This window comes from Pelobates fuscus, chromosome 1 (genome assembly GCF_036172605.1).
Source record: "Pelobates fuscus isolate aPelFus1 chromosome 1, aPelFus1.pri, whole genome shotgun sequence".
Classification (NCBI taxonomy): domain Eukaryota; kingdom Metazoa; phylum Chordata; class Amphibia; order Anura; family Pelobatidae; genus Pelobates; species Pelobates fuscus.
Window position 1 is genome coordinate 115,806,876 of NC_086317.1, and position 19,849 is coordinate 115,826,724.

Below are 19,849 nucleotides of genomic sequence, written 5' to 3' on the forward strand. Positions count from 1 at the left end.
TAGAGAACGTGGGCAAAGATAGACCGTCTCACGCCTCTGCCTCTCAGCTACCGTTGAACGATGAGCTTCCCGGCCAATGCACCAAATGATACCGGAGAAACTGACGGAAGCGAAGCACAGAGAGATGGACACAGGTTTCTTCAGGAAGGAAGAGATTCTTTATTGGATCACCGATCGGGACTCAGAGGGACTAACGTCACCAAAATACAGCAAGTTCTGAGCCCCGGACAATAGTGCAGGCTCCTTATATAGGCACATAACTCCTCCCATATTAAGCTCCACCCGCACATTCTCTTGACCAATCAATACAAATAAGAATTAACTTCCTGCTTGACCGCATGGCCTGTCCAGCACAATGGAGGAGGGGAATACTACATCCTGTATTCTTGCACATGCTCCGTACACTACTGATCGTATCTTGCCTCGTGCAACCAACTGATCGATATGTCAGCATATGCACGTACACATGCCACGTGGTAATCTCGGCCTACTAAATGTATTTTTACCGAGATTCCACCACAACATGTTGACAATCCATATAAATCTATCATGGCATTCATATGCAGACTTACCACACTAATGCACACTGGCATTTATACACCAAAAACTCCCCTTTGTTCACACACAAGTCCTCCACAAAAATACACTCCTGCATTTGTGGTTCCATCCAAATTGCATGATATCAGCCAATCCAATGCTTTCCTATAGGAAAGAATTGAGAGGCAATTGCGCATGCGCAGCAAAACACGACGCTGCACTAATCAGCATCTCCTCATAGAGTTGCATTGAATCAATGAAACTCTATAGGAAGTGTTCAAGTCTACAGGGAGAGCGTGGAGACATTGAACATCAGTGCCTCCCACTAAAGGTGTTCCTAGGCAGCAATGTAAACCCTGCCTTTTCTCGGAAAAGGCAGTGTTTACATAAAAGAGCCTGCAAGGATTGGCTGTGGATACCAGAACAACTATATTAAGCTGTAGTCGTTCTGGTGACTATAGTGTCCTATTTAATAGTTAATATTTGGTCTTTGAAGGGCCCAGGATGTAATTTTGCCCGGGGGCCCAGAAAGCTGTCAGTCCGTCCCTGCTTGTAGTGATATAGCACTTCCCCCAATAAGAGACAAGACTCTAGATTGACAGTGAAGAAGAACTCTGATGTTTAATGGCAGGTACTCTGCTTTTATGCAGTGCTCCCCTACAAGGGAGACGCCCACAGGCAATTAGACATTAACCAGTCAGACAACGGTTACATCCCACATATTCCCTCCTCTCTGCTTGGGAGATAATTGAGTTTCTTACTGTATCTACTCAATTATCTCCAAGCTGAAAAATCATACTTTTTATAAATTTTTATAACTTTAAAACTATACATTCAATCTTCATAAAATATATTATATTATATTAATAATCAGCATACTTTACTTACAAACATGTCCAAAATTCAGCCAATTCCATCCAGGGGTTAAAGAGTTAGCTGGAAGTCCTTTATGACCGACCGCAAGCACATTTTCATGCCCAAAACAGTTCCATGGATTTGGGCTGTGCGGTCGGTCTATTTTACACCGAGAAAATTACTAAGTCCCATTCGAACGAACGTTCGAATCTTCAAGTCTCCAGCCGCGGTGTCGAAGTAGGTACGGGTCAGCGGTGTTCGTGCAATTGGGTAGCCGGAAACAGTTCCATAGATTTGGCTGAACACACCGTAGGCCGCGTTCGAATAAGTTAAAATGGCCGCCGCCACGTGTTCGTTTGTCGAATGGCGGCCACTTCAGCACTTCGACGACTTCGGCACTTCGACTGCATTCGAAGTGCCAGTTTAAAAGTTGTAACACTCTTCCAAATTATTTAAAGGGCCAGGAACAGCATTATAAAAATCCCTTATGCCCAAATGTAGTTCTTAAAGGGCAATACATCCCAGGGCCATAGTCGCAGGGCAGGATGCTAGCAATCAGTCCTCTCCAATGCCCAGTGGCAAATGGCAGTTTGTCACATACCTCATGTACTTGGGCAAATTGGTGAGTGATGCTAAAGTCCTTTAATCCAAATGTCTTTAAAAATGAACAAATAAGAGAGGTCACTTCCTAAAGGGACTAATGTCATGAATATAATCCTTGAGGGCATGAATAACATACAAATTATGAAACACTCTTCTTGGCATTTGCAGGTAAGATACAAAAGGAGAGAGCAACAGTCTCCTGGTCAATATCAGAGGGAGTTTACAAGGGACATCTGAAAGAAAATAAGGATTAAGATCTGCCTGTGTCTTAGGCAGGTTAAAGGTTTGCCTCCTCCCCCTTCACTCTTCACATAGGGATGGTGAATAGGCCCAAGCAAATGAATGGTCCCAAAGCACATATACGGTAACCTCATGGTTAATCCTCATCTGGCTCAAAGTTCAGAAACTTTCCTGGCTAGGGAAATTGCAAGAAGAATCAACAGTTTCACAATAACAGCTGTAAATCCATTGCATGTGTATGCTCAAAAGGAGCATATAGCAACGCCTTGAGCACTCAGTTAATACTTTTATGTGAGGGAGCTTAATTAATAAAGTGTTTTTTTTTTTTAAGTGCCCTGCATTTGCATGAGAAACATCCAAACACAAGGAAAACCCCTAAAACAAGAGGTATCTCCCTCATGCACACCTAAGATCGGCCAAACTAACAGCTGCATTAAATGTGTGCCTGTTAAAGGGACGTGTACCAATTACACTGCTCAAATTACAGGCCTAGTGGAGGAATATCAATGATAGGGAGGGAAGGATGGCCAGAGGGGGCAGGCTGACACTGAATCTGGAACTTAACTAAGGTGTTTTGGGCACCTTAAACTGGGAAGATATATCCCCTCTGGACTTCAAGCCTATCTGTCCACAGGCATCAACACAAAAGATCTTTATAGGCAGCTGTCCATTACAACCTAACTCTCCCTTCCAGAGAATAGGTCAGAACAGGCCAGTAGAAGACAGATGTATTGATCCCTAGAGTGGTAAGGCTAAAGTGAGTATCCCAAGGATAAACAAATTGGTAAACTAGGCCATAACAGGGCACATTAGTACAGGAACAGCACGTAAGCAAACCTGATTAAAATCAATGTTTTTTTATTAATCCATACAGATCAATATAAACTGAACATTCAAGTGTTTGCGTTTTTCATTAGGATGCACAGGGACTTTGGCAAAAGTTTGTGACTCTATGTATCCAACCTCGTCCGTCATTCTCTATGATCTACCAGAGATAATACAAGTCACACAGGAACATTTTATATCAAAAGGGGACAATCGCATTTCTTTTCAGAAAGGTATGATTTAATATTTTACTGCATATGTAAATGTATGAGCAATAGAGTCTAAACAATACCATGTAAAGGAAAACCATTATTTAAAAGGACACTCCATTGCCCTAATACAAAAACATTGAAAAATCTTTACTAAGAATATATAGCCCCCATGAAAACATGCATGCATTTAATCATGCATTTTTATTGGGGTTATATTTAAAAACAGCTTGCAGATCTTTTGCCTGCAGCCTTGCAAGCCCCTCCCCTTCTTCTCCATCCCAGCCATCATGTGACTTTGCAATCACATACTTTCCAGTGCAGTTTATTGAGAGGTTTTTGCAAGACGTGTTCCAGGTAATTCCCTACCTCTTGATCTTAGCTCCACTAAACTACCAGGAAATAAAACTAACTGTCTGACAGCCAGTGAGTGTAACAAAGTGTAGTAGACATTGCTTACCTAGATTTCAGTAAGGCTTTTTACACTGTTGCACATAGAAGGCTCATCAATAAATTACAATCTATAAGTTTAAATTACAATATTGTTGAATGGGTTAGGCAGTGGCTGCAACAGAGGGTTGTAGTCAATGGAGTATATTCAAAGCAAAGTTTAGTTACTCGGGGATCTGTACCTGGACCCATTCTCTTTAATATTTTTATTACTGATATTGCAGAAGGTCTTGATGGTAAGGTATGTCACTTGGAATGAACTCTGGACCTTTTATCTGCTCCTTGTAAATGGGATAATGAGGGAATAACACACACCTGGCCATGGAACAGCTGAGCAGCCAATTGTCCCATTACTTTTGGTCCCTTGAAAAGTGGGAGGCACATATACAAACTGTTGTAATTCCTACACCGTTCACCTGATTTGGATGTAAATACCCTCAAATTAAAGCTGAAAGTCTACAATTAAAGCACATCTTGTTCATTTCATTTCAAATCTATTGTGGTGGTGTATAGAGCCAAAAAGATTAGAATTGTGTCGATGTCCCAATATTTATGAACCTGACTGTATGTACGTAGTGGGGAATCGTGATGCAGCCTAGTACATAAACTAACCCCATTCAACCCCCCCAATAACGACAGACAACTTAGTATGGATGAAACAGGCCACAGCATTTATTATCACAAGCTAAATTACTGCATAACACATCCATAACTTTATTTATTAAATCTCTTATTTTTCTGTAACCAAAAACGTTAGACCTAAATAGGCATAGATTAACATATACATATATGACTCCACACATAGTGTTATACAGTGACCCAACCGTCCTTGCCAATAAACATACAGCGGTTCCTAATCACCACTTCCTCTAACCTCCCCCCTCGTCATAAAAATCATATCTTTTCAATGCCCACCATCATCCGACCTTATCCACGCTCGATGGGCACGACACCTCAGGTAACCTAATGTTAACCGTTTGAAGCAGGGGAGGTTGAGACCTTAAAAACGTGTTCATCTAATTCCATATCCTTAAACGTAACCCCTCAAACTCAATCCGCAAGGACATACCCCCGGCTAGCTGTGACTAAATATACTAATAGGGCGGGCGGGAGGGAAGCTGTTTGGCCCCGCCCAGCCCCCTTGCCAATTTTAGCCAATCCAATGGTTTCCCATAGGGAAAGCATTGGATTGGTTAAAAATCTGCAATTATGATGTCACCAAGAGGGTGGAGTTAGTGCCGGCGGACCCGTGCGGTGCAGGAATTAAGGTGAGTTTTATTAACTTTTAAGGGAGCTAAGGGAAGGGGGCAAGCCACCTAAATGATCGGTTGAAGGGACACTCCAGGCACCCAGACCACTTCTGCCTATTGGAGTGGTCTGGGTGCCAACTCCCACTACCCTTAACCCTGCAAGTGTAATTATTGCAGTTTTCAGAAACTGTGATATTTACCTTGCAGGGTTAACTCCTCCTCTAGTGACTATCTATTGGACAGCCACTAGAGGGCACTTCCGTGTTTACAGTGTTGCTGAAATCCACATAGGAAAGCATTGAAAGCATTTTTCAATGCTTTCCTATGGGAAGGTCTACTGCGTGTGCGCGGCATTAGGTCTCCCCCACCAGCAGCCTTGCATGCTCAATAGATCTCCCCAGCCGGATGACGTCGGTGGGGGAGGAGCGTGGGCTGACCTGACCCAGTGCCGAGGGACATCGGCACTGGATACAGATAAGTCACTGAAGGGGTTTTAACCTTCATCAGCATGGGATGGGGGGTGGGAGGGAGAGGGGACCTGCAGTGCCAGGAAACTGGTTTGTAGGGTCAGGAATACATGTTTGTGTTCCTGGCCCTATAGTGTTCCTTTAAAAGATCTTAACATGTATAGCATGGAGGAAAGATGAGACGGGGGGGGGGGGGGGGGGGGGGTAGGATAGAAACATTTAAATACATAAAGGGAATCAACACAGTAAAGGAGGAGACTATTTAAAAGAAGGAGAACTAACAACAAGAGGACATAGTCTTAAATTAGAGGGGCAAAGGTTTAAAAATATTTTCAGAAAGTATTAATTTACAGAGAAGGGAAGTGGACACATGGAATAGCCTTCCAGCTGAAGTGGTAGGGGTAAACACAGTGAGGGAATAAAGATAAGGCCAGGGACTAATGAAAGTATTTAGAAAATTGGGCAGACTAAATGGGCCAAACAGTTCATATCTGCCATCACATTCTATGTTTCTATATATCTATTTCAAGTTGAATCCTAAATTTAGTAAATAATCCAGCATGTTTCTATTGTTCATTATTATTTGCAATGTAATTTACTAAATATTTAATACAAATTTTAATAGATAACAGAGTATCACCAGAAAAAAAGCTTTAACATCTCATGTTATGTTTTAGTTAGGGATAGTTCCCATCAGATTTCTCTCCCTGTAGAAGGAGACCAATACAGGAGGAGACCCGAGACGGGTTGACTTGAAAGTTTGTCAGTACATCCAGCCCACCAACGCCATAATCAAATCGGTAACCCAAACAACTTGCCCATGCAAGAGCAGCACTCACCCAGCTGAACTCTGCCTATTCCAAAACATATATCCACCGTTTGGTAAAAATAGCCACTGTCCCTTCTCCGAGAAGTCCTCTCAGCAGCTGAAAAGAAGGCAGGGTAGCTGGGGCACAAGGTTGGGGATATGGGCCGATTGCCCAGCATCCATGTGACCTAGGTGTGTAGGCCATGGTCCCATCCACACCTCCCAGGCCAACATTCTCAGGTGTTTGTGCGCAGAGACCAGCGCTGCTGTGCCTTGCTGCCAGCTCTTCTGCTGGGGGAGTGGTGTACTCCAGCTCCACCGTCATCAGAAGGCTGGCCTCCCTGCTCTAAGCCCTTGCATTGCTGCAAGTTGGGGGCAGAGTCCAGTGGTCTTCTGTCCCGATGCCAGCTTTTCTGCTGGTTGAGTGGTATACCTTGTGACAAACGCTCCTTTGCACGTACATTTTCCATGGACTCCTGGAGGAGTGTGGAAGCTGGCCTCCCTCCCACCAACTTTGGTCCACGTCTGAGACACTGATTGAGAGCTACCCTGCCATTACAAGCTTTCCCTGGGTACCCCTGGTTTGGCACTTTCCCTTCTTGTGAATGGAACCAAACGTTAGCTCTCTGGCAGCTGTTCGCATGAACCAAACCCACGAATAGTCCCAGCAGTACGTAGCTGCGACCTCTATTGAACAAATTTCGGCATGAGGACTTCGTGGGTTCCCAATCACCTCAGTGGGACTTAGCCACGAATGTTTTGGAACTGTTTTTGGCATGAGGCAACCGTGTGGTTCCTGGACAACCTTGTTCGTGGTTTTGAACCACTTTGAAATCCGCCAGGAGAGCGCTTTTTGGAGGGAAGGTGCCTGAGACTAGGGGTAACAAACGCTACCTGAGAGACAGGAGGAGCAACCCATTTTGAGGCCGGAGGAGCTCCCGAAAGTTAACCAGCAAAAGCACCAAATGCACGGGAACTATTTTGGGCATAGGACATGTGCGGCTGGTCAGGACTTTAACACAGTGATGTTTTCCCTACACTGCGCGGTTCTGAGCGCTATATGGAGAACGTGGGCACTCAGATCAGGGCTATTTAAAGATGTATTATTTGTGGGGTTATGTTATGTTTTTATTATGTTTTGGGGTAATTTTATGTTTTTACATTTTTGTGTTTGGCTCTCTGTTCCTGGGAGATAATTAGCTTACTGGTCGTTAATGCAGTTATCTTCCAGGCCCAGAGATTCCTGGGAGTGGCTTGTGCTGGGGTCTGTGTATAAAAGGACGAGTTTGGCCCATTAAAATCAGTTGTACTCCCAGAACTATGTGTCTTCTCGTTACTGGGAGGGGAAGGGCAATAATCGCTGCTCAGCACCTCCAGATCGTGGAGAATTCGGCGGGAAAAGACTGTGTGTCGACCAGTCACTGGGAGGGAATAGAGCTAGTGCCCTACCCGGTTCCAAGAAGAAAAGGCTCCAGGAGGACCCCAGTCAAGCCATGGCGACTGGGGCAGAAGCACTGAGGTCTTCCCCTGTTCCAGCTAGGAAGTGGTCCTTGGCGGCGGAACTCAGTTGGGGTACAGAGAGCTCTGCTATATACTTCTCAGACTCCAGCACCACCAGAAGACTATCCTCCCTGCTCTCAAGCTTTGTCGCTGCAATTTGAGGGCAGAGGCCATTGGTCCTCTGTCCCGATGCCATCTCTTCTGCTGAGGTTGTACTTTGTCGCTGGGGAGGGAGACCAACTACCTCTATTCCCAGTAACTCAATCTGCTGCTGAGGGGGGAGGCAGACAACCTCTACCTCTGCTCCCTGGGTTTCCATGCCATGAGGTTGGGGATCTGAGCTTGCTGCCCAGTAACCCTGTTATTCAGGTTTGGCGAATACGATTCCTTCCACATTTACCTGACCAACATACTCCGATGTAAGGTATATTAAATCCCCAGTCTCTGGCACCTGCTGCTGTGCAGAGTCAAACAATTGCCTGTAATCCAGTTCAAGCTCCCACTCCATGGTGGCCTGGTGGGTCAAATCAGGTTCCAGGTCAGTTGCTTCTGAGAGATCCAGTAGGTGTTCATATTTTCCCAAATGTCATAAAGCCGGAACCTCTCAGGACTTCCGAATTCAATTTTATCATCAATGGCCTCCCACAATAAGCTAACACCATCATAGCCCTCACCCTCTGGAGCATCGTCATCCTCCAGAAATAGGTACTGCAAGACTGCATACCACCTTAAGGCCCAGTAAGAATCATTCAGCCACAATTCTTTTTAGACCAGCTCCTCTAATTGGAAAACCCATTCTGCTAGGGGCTGCTCTCCCAAGAACGACATCCGCAAATCAACTTGATCCCAAAATTGCTGCATAATGGTTGCTAGGGATTCTCCCCGGAGACCACAAGGACATTGTTCCAGAGTTCCCATCGAATCGTGTCCCGCAGGTCCAATTTACCCTTTGTTAAAGGACCACTCTAGGCACCCGGACCACTTCAGCTTAATGAGGTGGTCTGGGTGCCAGGTCCTTCTAGGGTTAACCCATTTTTTCATAAACATAGCAGTTTCAGAGAAACTGCTATGTTTATGAATGGGTTAAGCCTTCCCCCTATGTCCTCTAGTGGCTGTCTCATTGACAGCCACTAGAGGCGCTTGCGTGCTTCTCACTGTGATTTTCACAGTTAGAGCACGCCAGCGTCCATAGGAAAGCATTATGAATGCTTTCCTATGTGACCGGCTGAATGCGCGCGCAGCTCTTGCCGCGCGTGCGCATTCAGCCGACGGGGAGGAGAAGAGGAGGATCGGAGGAGGAGAGCAGGAGGAGATCTCTCCGCCCAGCGCTGGAAAAAGGTAAGATTTAACCCCTTTCCCCTTTCCAGAGCCGGGCGGGAGGGGGTCCCTGAGGGTGGGTGCATCCTCAGGGCACTCTAGTGCCAGGAAAACGAGTATGCTTTCCTGGCACTAGAGTGGTCCTTTAAGAAAGGGCCATCGTACTGAGACAGAGCTGCTCGTAGCCTCCGCTGGAATTCCTCCTCGTATGTGGATGCTGCATAGGCATCCGCAGGGAGGCCAGTAGGTGGTGCTGTGTATGGAGAGAGACAGGGATAGGAAGCTACTTCTTATCCCTGCTGACTGCATCCGCAGGGGAGCAGCACATGCAGCCAGCAACTCCTAGACTGCAGAGACAGCCTACAGATCAGGTAAGTGAGGCATGGGCGGGCAGCCTATAGATCAGGAAAATGAGGCATGGGGGAAGCCTATAGATCAGGGAAGTGAGGCATGGGGGGACAGCCTATAGATCAGGAAAGTGAGGCATGGAGGGGAGCCTATAGATCAGGGATGTGAGGCATGGGGGGGCAGCCTATAGATCAGGGATGTGAGGCATGGGGGGCAGCCTATAGATCAGGGAAGTGAGGCATGGGGGGGCAGCCAATAGATCAGGGAAGTGAGGCATGGGGGGGGAAGCCTATAAATCAGGGATGTGAGGCATGAGAGGGCAGCCAATAGGGAAGTGAGGCATGGGGGGAGGCAGCCTATAGATCAGGGAAGTGAGGCATAGGAAGCAGCCTATAGATCAGGGAAGTGAGGGAGGGGGATGGGAGGGGAGAGCAAGTAGCAGGAAGGGACAGAAGGAGCACAAAGGTAAAGTAGGAGAAGGAACAGAAATGAGCAGGAAGGGACATCAGGAGCAGAAAGGGCCAGCAACGAGCTGGAAGGGGCAGAAGGATCACAAATGTAAAGTAGGAGAAGGGGCAGCAAGGAGCAGGAAGGGGTAGCAAGGAGAAGAAAGGTTCTGCAAGGAGCAGAAAAGGATCAGAAAGAGAAAGGAGAAGAAGAGCGCAAAATTAGCAGAAAGGTAAAGGAGCAGAAGGAGCCAAAGAGGAGAGAAGACTGTCAGAAGAAAAAGAAGACTGTGTCAAATGAAGGAGAAGAAAAGGAGATTGGAGCAGGAAGGACAAGTGAAGTGAACCCTCCACTTTATTCTGGACACCACATCTTAAGGCTTTGGTACCTGGGCCTGGCGGGTAAACTTTGGACCTTCTAATCTCCCAGGGTAAAACAAAATATCACTGTTAATGTGTTCACTTTTATTTACTGAGTGTCAGGAAGCACAGAGTGCTGCTGGGTAAGGGTGTCGCTGATTGTCTAGAGCGGTCATCTGGCACTCAAAGCCAATCAGTAGCTCCCCATTCATAAAAAAGTAAAACCTTTTTATGAACCGGGAACTAGCGATTGGCTTAGCACGTCAGCTGACAACTCTAGCTAATCTGCAGCACCTATGCCTGATGTCAATCTGCACTTCCTGAGACTCCGTTTCAGAAGCCGAATACCACCGAGCAACTTGGAGATCTGGAGCTGGAGGAAGCCTTTGGAATTAAACCGTTTGAGAGCGGTTAAACCCCTTAAAGGAAAGAGCGCACCCAGGGGTTTCCTGGCATGATAGCATTTTCATTTAGATGAAGTTGTTATTGTGACCAGAATGTTCAAACATGTATTCCTGACACCATAGTTGTGAAAATGCTATTCACCCTGCCTTTATGTGATAATGACTATGCCCCTTCCCTTTCATGACACTGTCAAAAAGGGACCAAGCATGGATATCATTATAATTCTGCCCCCCCCCTGGAAAATTTCCTGTGGATGCCCCTGTGCACAGGTGCTAGCTCTATCCATCTCCATGAATTCCAGAAAGCACAGTGGGATCTCAGAATATGCGCCAGTGTCCAGGGACGTTTCCCCAGTTGCTAGGAAGCCATACCACCACTGCCAACCAATGTAAGGAAGCTCCAGTACACAGTTAATTTACCTCTGCCAAGTCTCCTTCCTTGTAGCTATCAGCGACCCTGGAGCACTTCAGACCCAGTCGCCAAGGCTTGACTGGGATCACTGAGGACCTTTTCCACCCTGGACCAGGCTACTGTGTTTAAAGCCCTGGACGCACTTTCCATGAGCAGATTTCCCCAAGCACCAGTCGACACTTGGTGAAGGTTAAAACAGCAACTAACTTTATTATACATAGCACACATATTTTAAGTGCCCAACAGACTCATTTACATACAGTTGGGTAAATAGAGCACTATAGTACAAGGAAGGGTGGGGTCAGACAATAGCAAGGGCTGAGGTTGATTCAGGAGGGACTGGGCAGCTAGTTTGTACTGATCTGGCTGTGTCCCTGGGACAATGCCCTGCTGGGGAAACAATATGACAGGAAAAAGGGGGAGGGACACAGAAAAGAAATAGATTTGACATAAAAGAAGCAAGGGTGGAACAGCGCTACAGAAGCTGATCACAAAAGGCTGCACACCTGAAAATAGGGTAACCCTCAAACCTTTCAAGAGAAAGTTAAACAAACGAAACAGAGGATACAGGTAGTGCCAGATAAAACCAATAAATCACTAAAATAACAAAAGTATAAAAAATATGCAATAAAAAAGGTAAGGTACCAAAAACTATTTTTTTCTGCATAAAAAGCCTTCAAGTGTTCAAAAGACGTCTATGGTGTGACTTCAAACATCAGCAGCATATGTAAAAGAAAACATAGGAAATCAATAGTGCAATATTGCAAATGAGTGGACTGTAGACAACACTGAGGTAAAAATGCCAACTCACGTTTTAAAGAGCTATAACCAGCTCTCGGTAAAACAGCATACGGTGATATTTAGACTCCCCACTGTAACGGATCACCTGGCACCCTGACTGGATACCTCCGTTGAAGGATGCTCCTAGTGATTACTGAGGGCTCCAAGCACTCCAGCAGACACCACAACCACCGTAGACTCCTTCAGAGAGCAAGGCAGTAACAAGCTCTTAAAAGAGCTTAGGAGTGATTATAGCAAGGGAATATGCAGAGCATAGCAATACTTTGTAGCAGATTCCCCCAATAAGAGACATAACTCCAAATTGAGGGTGAAGTAGAACTGAACTTTTATTCAAACACTCTGCTTTTATGCCCATTCTACACGCATAGTACCGCCCACAGGGTTTTGAAGTACAACCAATCAATACGTACAATACACTCAGACACTCCCACACAAAATCCTCCCCTCTGCCTGTGATACAATTACCTTACACAATGGGTTAATGTAATTATCACAGGCAGATTTTACACATACAGTGTTTTACACATACACTGTAACTTTAAAAATATACATTCAATCTTCATAAAAACATTATTATTATTCAGCACACTTTAATAATAAACATAGTCAAAATTCAGCCAATTCCATCCAGGGGTTAAAAAGGTAGCTGGAAGTCCTTTTAAGACCAACCGCAAACACATTTTCATGCCCAAAACAGTTCCAGAGAATCAGGCTGTGCGGCCGGTCTATTTCCCATCTTAGTCAGTTCAAACAGACGAACGACAACCATTCGAATTGCCAAACTGTCGAATGAACTGTCGAATGCATTAGTTCCAGGGAAGGTAAAACTTCAGCGGTGTTCGTGCCGTTCTGTAGCCGATTTGAGTTACATGAGTTTGACAGCACACACCGCTGACTGCATTCGAATAAATCAAAATGGCCGCCGCTACGTGTTCGGTTTTCTAATGGCAGCCACTTCCACTACTTCGGCACTTCGGCTGCATCCGAAGGGCCATGCCAAAACTGAAGGTCCTTTCCCAAAGTACTTAAAAGGCCAGAAACAGCACAATAAAAATCCATTATGCCCAAATACAGTTCTTAAAGGACCATACACAGTTCAATACAAGTCCATAAGCCCCAAATCAGTTCCTTAAAGGGCAACACATCCCAGGGGCCATAGTCACATGGCAGGAGGCGGGCAAACAGGCTTCTCCAATGCCCAGTGGCGAGGTTGGTTTTGCCACACCCACTTGTAGGATATCACCGTGAAAGTAATTGAGGTGTTGGTCATATGCAATAAAAGAAGGAAACAAGGCCCATAGTGCTGTCCCAACAAAAAGACTTGGCTAAATACACCTATTTTTGGCTCTTTCCAATGCGGGCGCTGTGTGGCCTGCAACTCTTCCCTGTTTCGGGATATCCAGTAGATACACTACTAATTCGGCATTGAAAGGGTTATCCCCCTCATGCCGTTCCGTAGGTTATAGCCACTCCCCTAGCCCCGCCCATTATTTGTGCGTCATCTATATCTATATACACAATAATTCTTTCGATTTTACTTTTGTTATTATTGCATTTAATTTTTCTTTTGAATAATTTTTATCCATAAATGTATTATTTAGAATAGTTGTTTGTTCTTCAAAATCTTCTGGTTTGGAGCAGTTTCTCTTTAATCTTAAAAATTGGCTTTTTGGGGCACTTTCTAGCCAAGGGGTATAATGGCAACTATTTTGATCAATAACAGTGTTTGTACTAACCTTTAAAAAAAAAAAAAAAGTCTAGTGTGTACAGTACCCTCTTTTATAAAAATATCAGGATCTAAAAAGTTAATTTCTTCTTTACTAAATTCAGTGGTTAAAACGATACCCTTGTCATTATCATTAAGATTTTTTTTTTTTTTAAAGAGATAAGAGAACTTTCAGAACCATTCCAGATAAAAATTAAATAATCAATATAATGGAAATATGAGAACAGGTTTGCACGCCAGCTATGGACTACACACACAGTTTCTGTTTCCCAATCTGCCATAAATAGATTGGCATAGCTGGGGGCAAACCTAGTCTCTATCGCCGTGCCTCTTTCTTTGGAGATAAAAGGAATCTAAAAAACAAAATAAATTATTTTTTTAAATAATTTTTTATGCCTTTTTAATAAAATCAATTTGAATCTCAGGTATCCTATTTTCGTTCTTTAAATTCTGGTGACTGCTTCGCATCCCTTTTGGTGAGGAATAATTGTGTAAAGGGATTGTACATTGCAAGACACCAGAATATAGTTGGGGTGCCACGTAAAATCCTTTTTAAAAACTCAGAAGAGACATGGAATCTTTTAAATATGAATTCATATTTTTAACAGAAGATTGTGGTAAAATATCAATATATTCTGATATTTTAGATAAAATGGAGTCGATACCTGAAACAATTGGGCGACCAGGACGACAGGTTTCATTTTTGTGTATCTTAGGTAAAAAATAAATAACCAGAATTTTCGGGTGCATTTTGTTTAAATAATATTATTCTTGTTTGTTTAGAATATCAAGATCACTTCTTTTGATTAAAGAATTGTTTAAAACCATTTTTATCTGAGGTCTAGGATCATTGGTTAATTTTTCATATACATTTGTATCATTTAATTGTCTAAGGACTTCCTTTATGTACATTTCTTTTGAAAGAATAACAAGACATCCGCCTTTATCTGCTGGTTTTATAATGATATCTAGGCATGTGCATGGGGAATATTTTCGGTTCGGTTCGGCTTTCCGAAATTCGGGACTTTGGCAATTCGAGACTTCGACACTTCGGAACTTCGGCACTTCGACACTTCGGCACTTCGGGACTTCTTTTGCAGCCGCTTAGTAGATAGCTCTCTAATTCCCACGGTATTAGGGAGTTATCTATCACAAGGCTGAAAGACCTAAATTGGTCTTTCAGCCACATTTACTAATACTAAGTAAAAATTACTTAATATTAGTAAATTTTGCCCCTACTCACTATACCGCAAGTAGGGGCATGTTTTTGAAACTGTTTAAAAAAATAAGGGTCCCCCCTCCCAAGCCCAATTCAGGTATTTCAGCCTTTTAGTAGATAGCTCCCGAATACCGTGGAAATTAGGGAGTTATCTACTTATTCATTCCTGTCATTACATTGACAGGCTAAGTAACTTACATTTTATATGAATGTGTGTTACTTGATTGTTGTAAGTGTTGCAAATGCTTACAGCTGAATCCTGACTATGTTTGTATACTTTTTATTTAAAATTTTATACAGTGCAACATTCTTCTTCTTCCACTGGGTAAGTATATTAGTACTTAGGCAATACTGTGCTTCAGAACTTCGACACTTCGGCAACTTCGGCACTTAAGCACTTCGGAACTTCGACACTTCGGAAATTTGGTATTTTCGGGACTTCGACAATTCGGCACTTACGCAATTCAGCTATTCGGACATTCGGAAGTGCCCGAATGTCCGAATTGCCCGAAATTTGTCCGAATTCATATTTGGACCAAAACGAATTGCACATGTCTAATGATCTCTTTGTCTGATTGTAATTCCTTAAGAGCCTGTCTTTCTTTGTAATTGAAATTGAGTTTGTCCGACTTCCGTTTTTTTATTTTATTAATATCTTTTAAAACGTGCGTCTCGAATACTTCTAGGGGATCTGATTTTGAACTGGAAGGATAAAATGTGGATTGTGGTTTTAGATTTGTGTTAATAATAGATTAAGTGGTATCAGTAGCAGCTTGCATACATATTTCTTCTTGTATTAATGGGGATACATTTGACATACCCTGCACCAAAAATGGGCACAGGGTGACCAAAAGGAATCTGGGGACCTACATATAGTGTCTGTCTTCCACCCCAAATGATGGTGACTACTGTCACACCATCATTGGGGATGGAAGACATGTTGTGCCTGTAGACAGTGAAATAGAATAAAGAAGTCAGTAACAAATTAAGGAAAAAAGGGTCATCGAGGTATACAATAATCATATGCCAGACTTGGTCAAGGATAATAATAATAACTAAAAAAGCTACAATTTCTGGGGAAACTGTGTGAAGTCTTTGAAAGTCTTTGAAAAATAATACTGAACTCATCATGAAACCCGCGGACAAAGGCGGAAACATTGTCATGATGGACCTCACAGACTATATACAAATGGTTCTTAACGTTTTGGAGGATGAGGATACATATAAAGTCCTAAGGTCAGACCCTACAAACAATTTCCTCATTAAATACAAGGAGATCTTGGATGGGGGCCGCAGTGGAGGGTTGCTATCTGGGGATGAATACGAATTCATCCTCAATCGTTACCCTAAGATAGCAACCTTCTACTGCCTGCCCAAAGTACATAAGAGTATGACCTCACCCCCAGGTCGCCCTATTGTCTCGGGCATAGAAAATCTGACACAAAATGGAAGTATATATATTGACAAGATCCTAAGACCATTCGTTGAAAGACTTCCTTCTTACCTTCAGGATACGAAACAGACCCTCGCTCTCTTAGCAAATCTTGAGGTACCCCCCTCAGCTAAACTATGTAGCTTAGACATCGAGGCCTTATACTCATCCATTCCCCATTCAAATGGCATCCGGCACATACGCTATTATCTTGAACAACGTGGCGAGGTTGCCACAACACACACTACATTCTGTTTGGATCTTCTTGAATACATCCTTACACATAACTACTTTACATTCAGAAACAAATACTATCACCAAATCAGGGGGACTGCGATGGGGACGGCTTGTGCCCCATTGTATGCCAACCTCCATCTAGGTTGGTGGGAGGAGCACTTATCCCAAAATTTAGCAATCTCTCAATATCTTCCCCTGATCCATCTTTGGGGTCGCTACATTGACGATGTGCTCATAGTGTGGCTGGGGAACCCACAAGAGTTCAAGGAGTTTGTCCGTATCCTAAACATTAACGACGAAAATCTAAGATTCACAAATGAATTCGGAGGCCCAAGTCTGAATTTTTTGGATTTAACGATCTCCATAACAACTGATAACAAAATACACACTACTCTCTACCGCAAGCCCTCGGCAACCAATAACCTTCTGAGATGGGACAGCTTTCACCCGACACCCCTCAAAAAAGGCATCCCTACGGGTCAATACCTTAGGGTTAGATGAAACTGCAGCACCATTGACGAATTCAAGATTAAGGCTAAAGAACTAAGAGGTCACTTCAAGGCAAAAGGCTATCCTAACAGGTGCCTCAAACGTGCATACCAAAGAGCACTTGACTCAGACCGAAATACCTTGCTGAGTGGTGATACCCCCAAACCATCCGAGGACCGGAAGAACAATATATGCCTAATTGCTACCTATGATGCAGGCTGGGAAAATATTAAAAGCTCCCTTAAACGCTTCTGGCCACTACTAACTAGCGACCTGCATCTTCAAGAAGTACTGGCCCCCAATGTTTCCATTAGAGCTCGTAGAGGCTAAAATCTACGTGACCTCCTAGCCCCAAGTCATCTCAAAACTGTATCTCTCCCCCCCCCCCCCCCACAACATGGCTCCAGGCTCCTCTAACTGGAACCTATGGGCGTGGGAGGTGCATCTCATGCAAATTCATGAAAAGAGGTTCTAAAATAGTTAAAGACAGTTTAGAGAAGGAGGCCTTTACCATAACCTCTTTCTTCAACTGCAACACATCAGGGGTTGTATATCTACTCACGTGTGAATCTAACAAAAAATATGTGGGCAAAACATTTCGCCCCTTCAAGAAACGTATACAAGAACACATCAGATCCAGCAAATACTCAGCTGAAACCCCTATCTCCAGACACCTTCGTGAATACCACAATAGCGACCCTAAAGGTGGTTTAGAATTGGTCACAAAAAATCCTAGACGAGGCAACTATGACAAATTCTTCAGACAAAGAGAATGCTTCTGGATTTACCAACTGAAGACCCTAAGTCCTAAGGGTCTTAACGTGGGGTTCTCTTTTTCCCCTTTTCTATAACAATTCTCATATATATCCTGCATAACCCCGTCTGCCACCTTGGGACATGTGTGTATATTTTAACCCCTATAGTCATATCAACTATTTGGTACTGTCTTCTTTAAGCTTTTGACTCCTCTTGTAATATGTCTGTGCATAAATACCTTTTAATATCTAAGTCTTGATAGATATCTATTGCCATTCCTCACTGTGAATTATATCTATATATTATATCTGAGACCCTATCTAATACACAAGGATCTGCTCTCTAATTTATATCCATTTGGACATACTGTATTGATTAAGGGACTATATCCACCTTCTGTGCATATATACCTTTTAATATCTAAGTCTTGATAGATATCTATTGCCATTCCTCAATGATATCTATATATTGTATCCGATACACAAGGATTTGCTCTTTAATTTATATCCATTTGGACACACTGTATTGATTGAGGGACTAATATCCCTCATATCTTTCGGAAAATGTGGGGTGCCTCCCAGCCGACAACGCTGCCGGTCCAAGCAACCCTTGACTCCTCCCCCCTCGTGACGCGGCTGCACACGATTGGCCATGACGTCACGGGAGGGGCGGGCACTAATCCCTTTAAAACTCCGGTGGTAAGGGAACCTCCTTACCACTCTTGAAAAAGGCGCCACATAGCGCCGAAACACGCGTCGAGCTAGACGCTTTAGCTTAGCTAGATACTTTGAAATAATTTGATCTATACGCTTGACTTAGGCTTTGGCTGATTTTTTTTATTTTATTTTCACTTTCTATTTATTCACTACAGTGTGGGGCTGGGAATTTGTGGGTGTATGGTCTGGATGGCGGGGTGACGCTCTTTTCGACTGGGAGGCAGGGGTAGCTCTCTGTCCCTGGATCCACCGACTAGGGAATCTCTTCTCTGTATCCAGTAGCTAGTTTCTTCTCCTCTGTTTTGCTTTAACCACTGCAACTTTGTATCCTGTCCTGGATTTATATCACTGGGATATCAGCAGTTTGCAAACAAGAGTAACACTCCTAATTACTACTGCAACTTTGTCTGCCACTGTGTTTTTCTGCAAGCACTCTACCATTCTAAACTTTGAGGCTTATTACTACTTAGACAAATTGAGTTAGCTGGGTATCCTTATAGGGTTTTTTCGTCATTATGACTTTATTTCTCACTCCCCTTGTATTATTTTGTGATCCCAATCTATCTCACTAGTGTAACCAGCACTTTCTCTATTCATTGGAGTACTACCTATGCAACTGAATTAGCGCCTGCTACAGACTCCAGGGAAGGACACCCAGTGTATTGGGTATCCCTCCCAGAATATCAGCTCTTGAATATTCATACAGACATTTTGAGCCGATAGGGTTTTTTTTTGAGCAATTTGCATAATTTATGCAGACAACCTATTACTACATGATAGCCTGTGAAACTACTTTTCCAAGTGGACTTTATTATATTTACCTTGCTGCCTCCCATACGCACAGCCCCATAGGCCAGTCCCCACTCCTGTACCCCACATTTTATATTGTCTTTTGACACTCACTGTTTTTCTATGTTCTATTAAAGATTTTTTTTTTTCTACCTTGCTAACCAGGGGAGTTAGTACCCCATATGTGGGCACACCCTCAGCTGAGTGCGATTTGGTAGTTGGACCTTCGCTCTCCTCTCCAAATACCTCTAGCTTTGGTATTTCTCTACTGTGTGAAGTGTTCTTGCCTCCACCAGTAGTCTACAACTGGAGTGGGCGGAGTAACTGTTATTTATTTATTTATATAGCACATTTAATTTCAACGTTGTTGCCCAAAGTGCTTCACAGTTACATTAAAACATACATTTATAAAAACATTAGCAGATGTACAAAAGGAACTGTCTATTACATCACTTGCTGCTACAGCCTGGCACAGGTCAGATTATTTTCGCGGTTGCCATTTTCAACCGGTCGTATTTTAAAAACTATAAATCCTACAGTGAAGAGCTTTATATTGTGAGAATCACAAGACCCAGACCTGCATAGTATGTCTCTTAAATATTAATAATGAAGGCACAGTCGCAGTTTAGAAATTGCCCTTCAAATTTTAGCTG

The 19,849-nt window shown here is 43.5% G+C and overlaps 1 protein-coding gene across 1 annotated transcript in view; it reads left to right on the plus strand.

Moving 5' to 3' along the window:
- Positions 1-19,849, plus strand: part of LOC134593516 (acetylserotonin O-methyltransferase-like) — a 70,518-nt gene that overhangs the window by 32,483 nt on the left and 18,186 nt on the right. Inside the window, exon 3 of the mRNA XM_063444590.1 lies at positions 3,153-3,293. Coding sequence (XP_063300660.1) covers positions 3,153-3,293 — 141 coding nt within the window. The remainder of the gene's footprint in view (positions 1-3,152; positions 3,294-19,849) is intronic.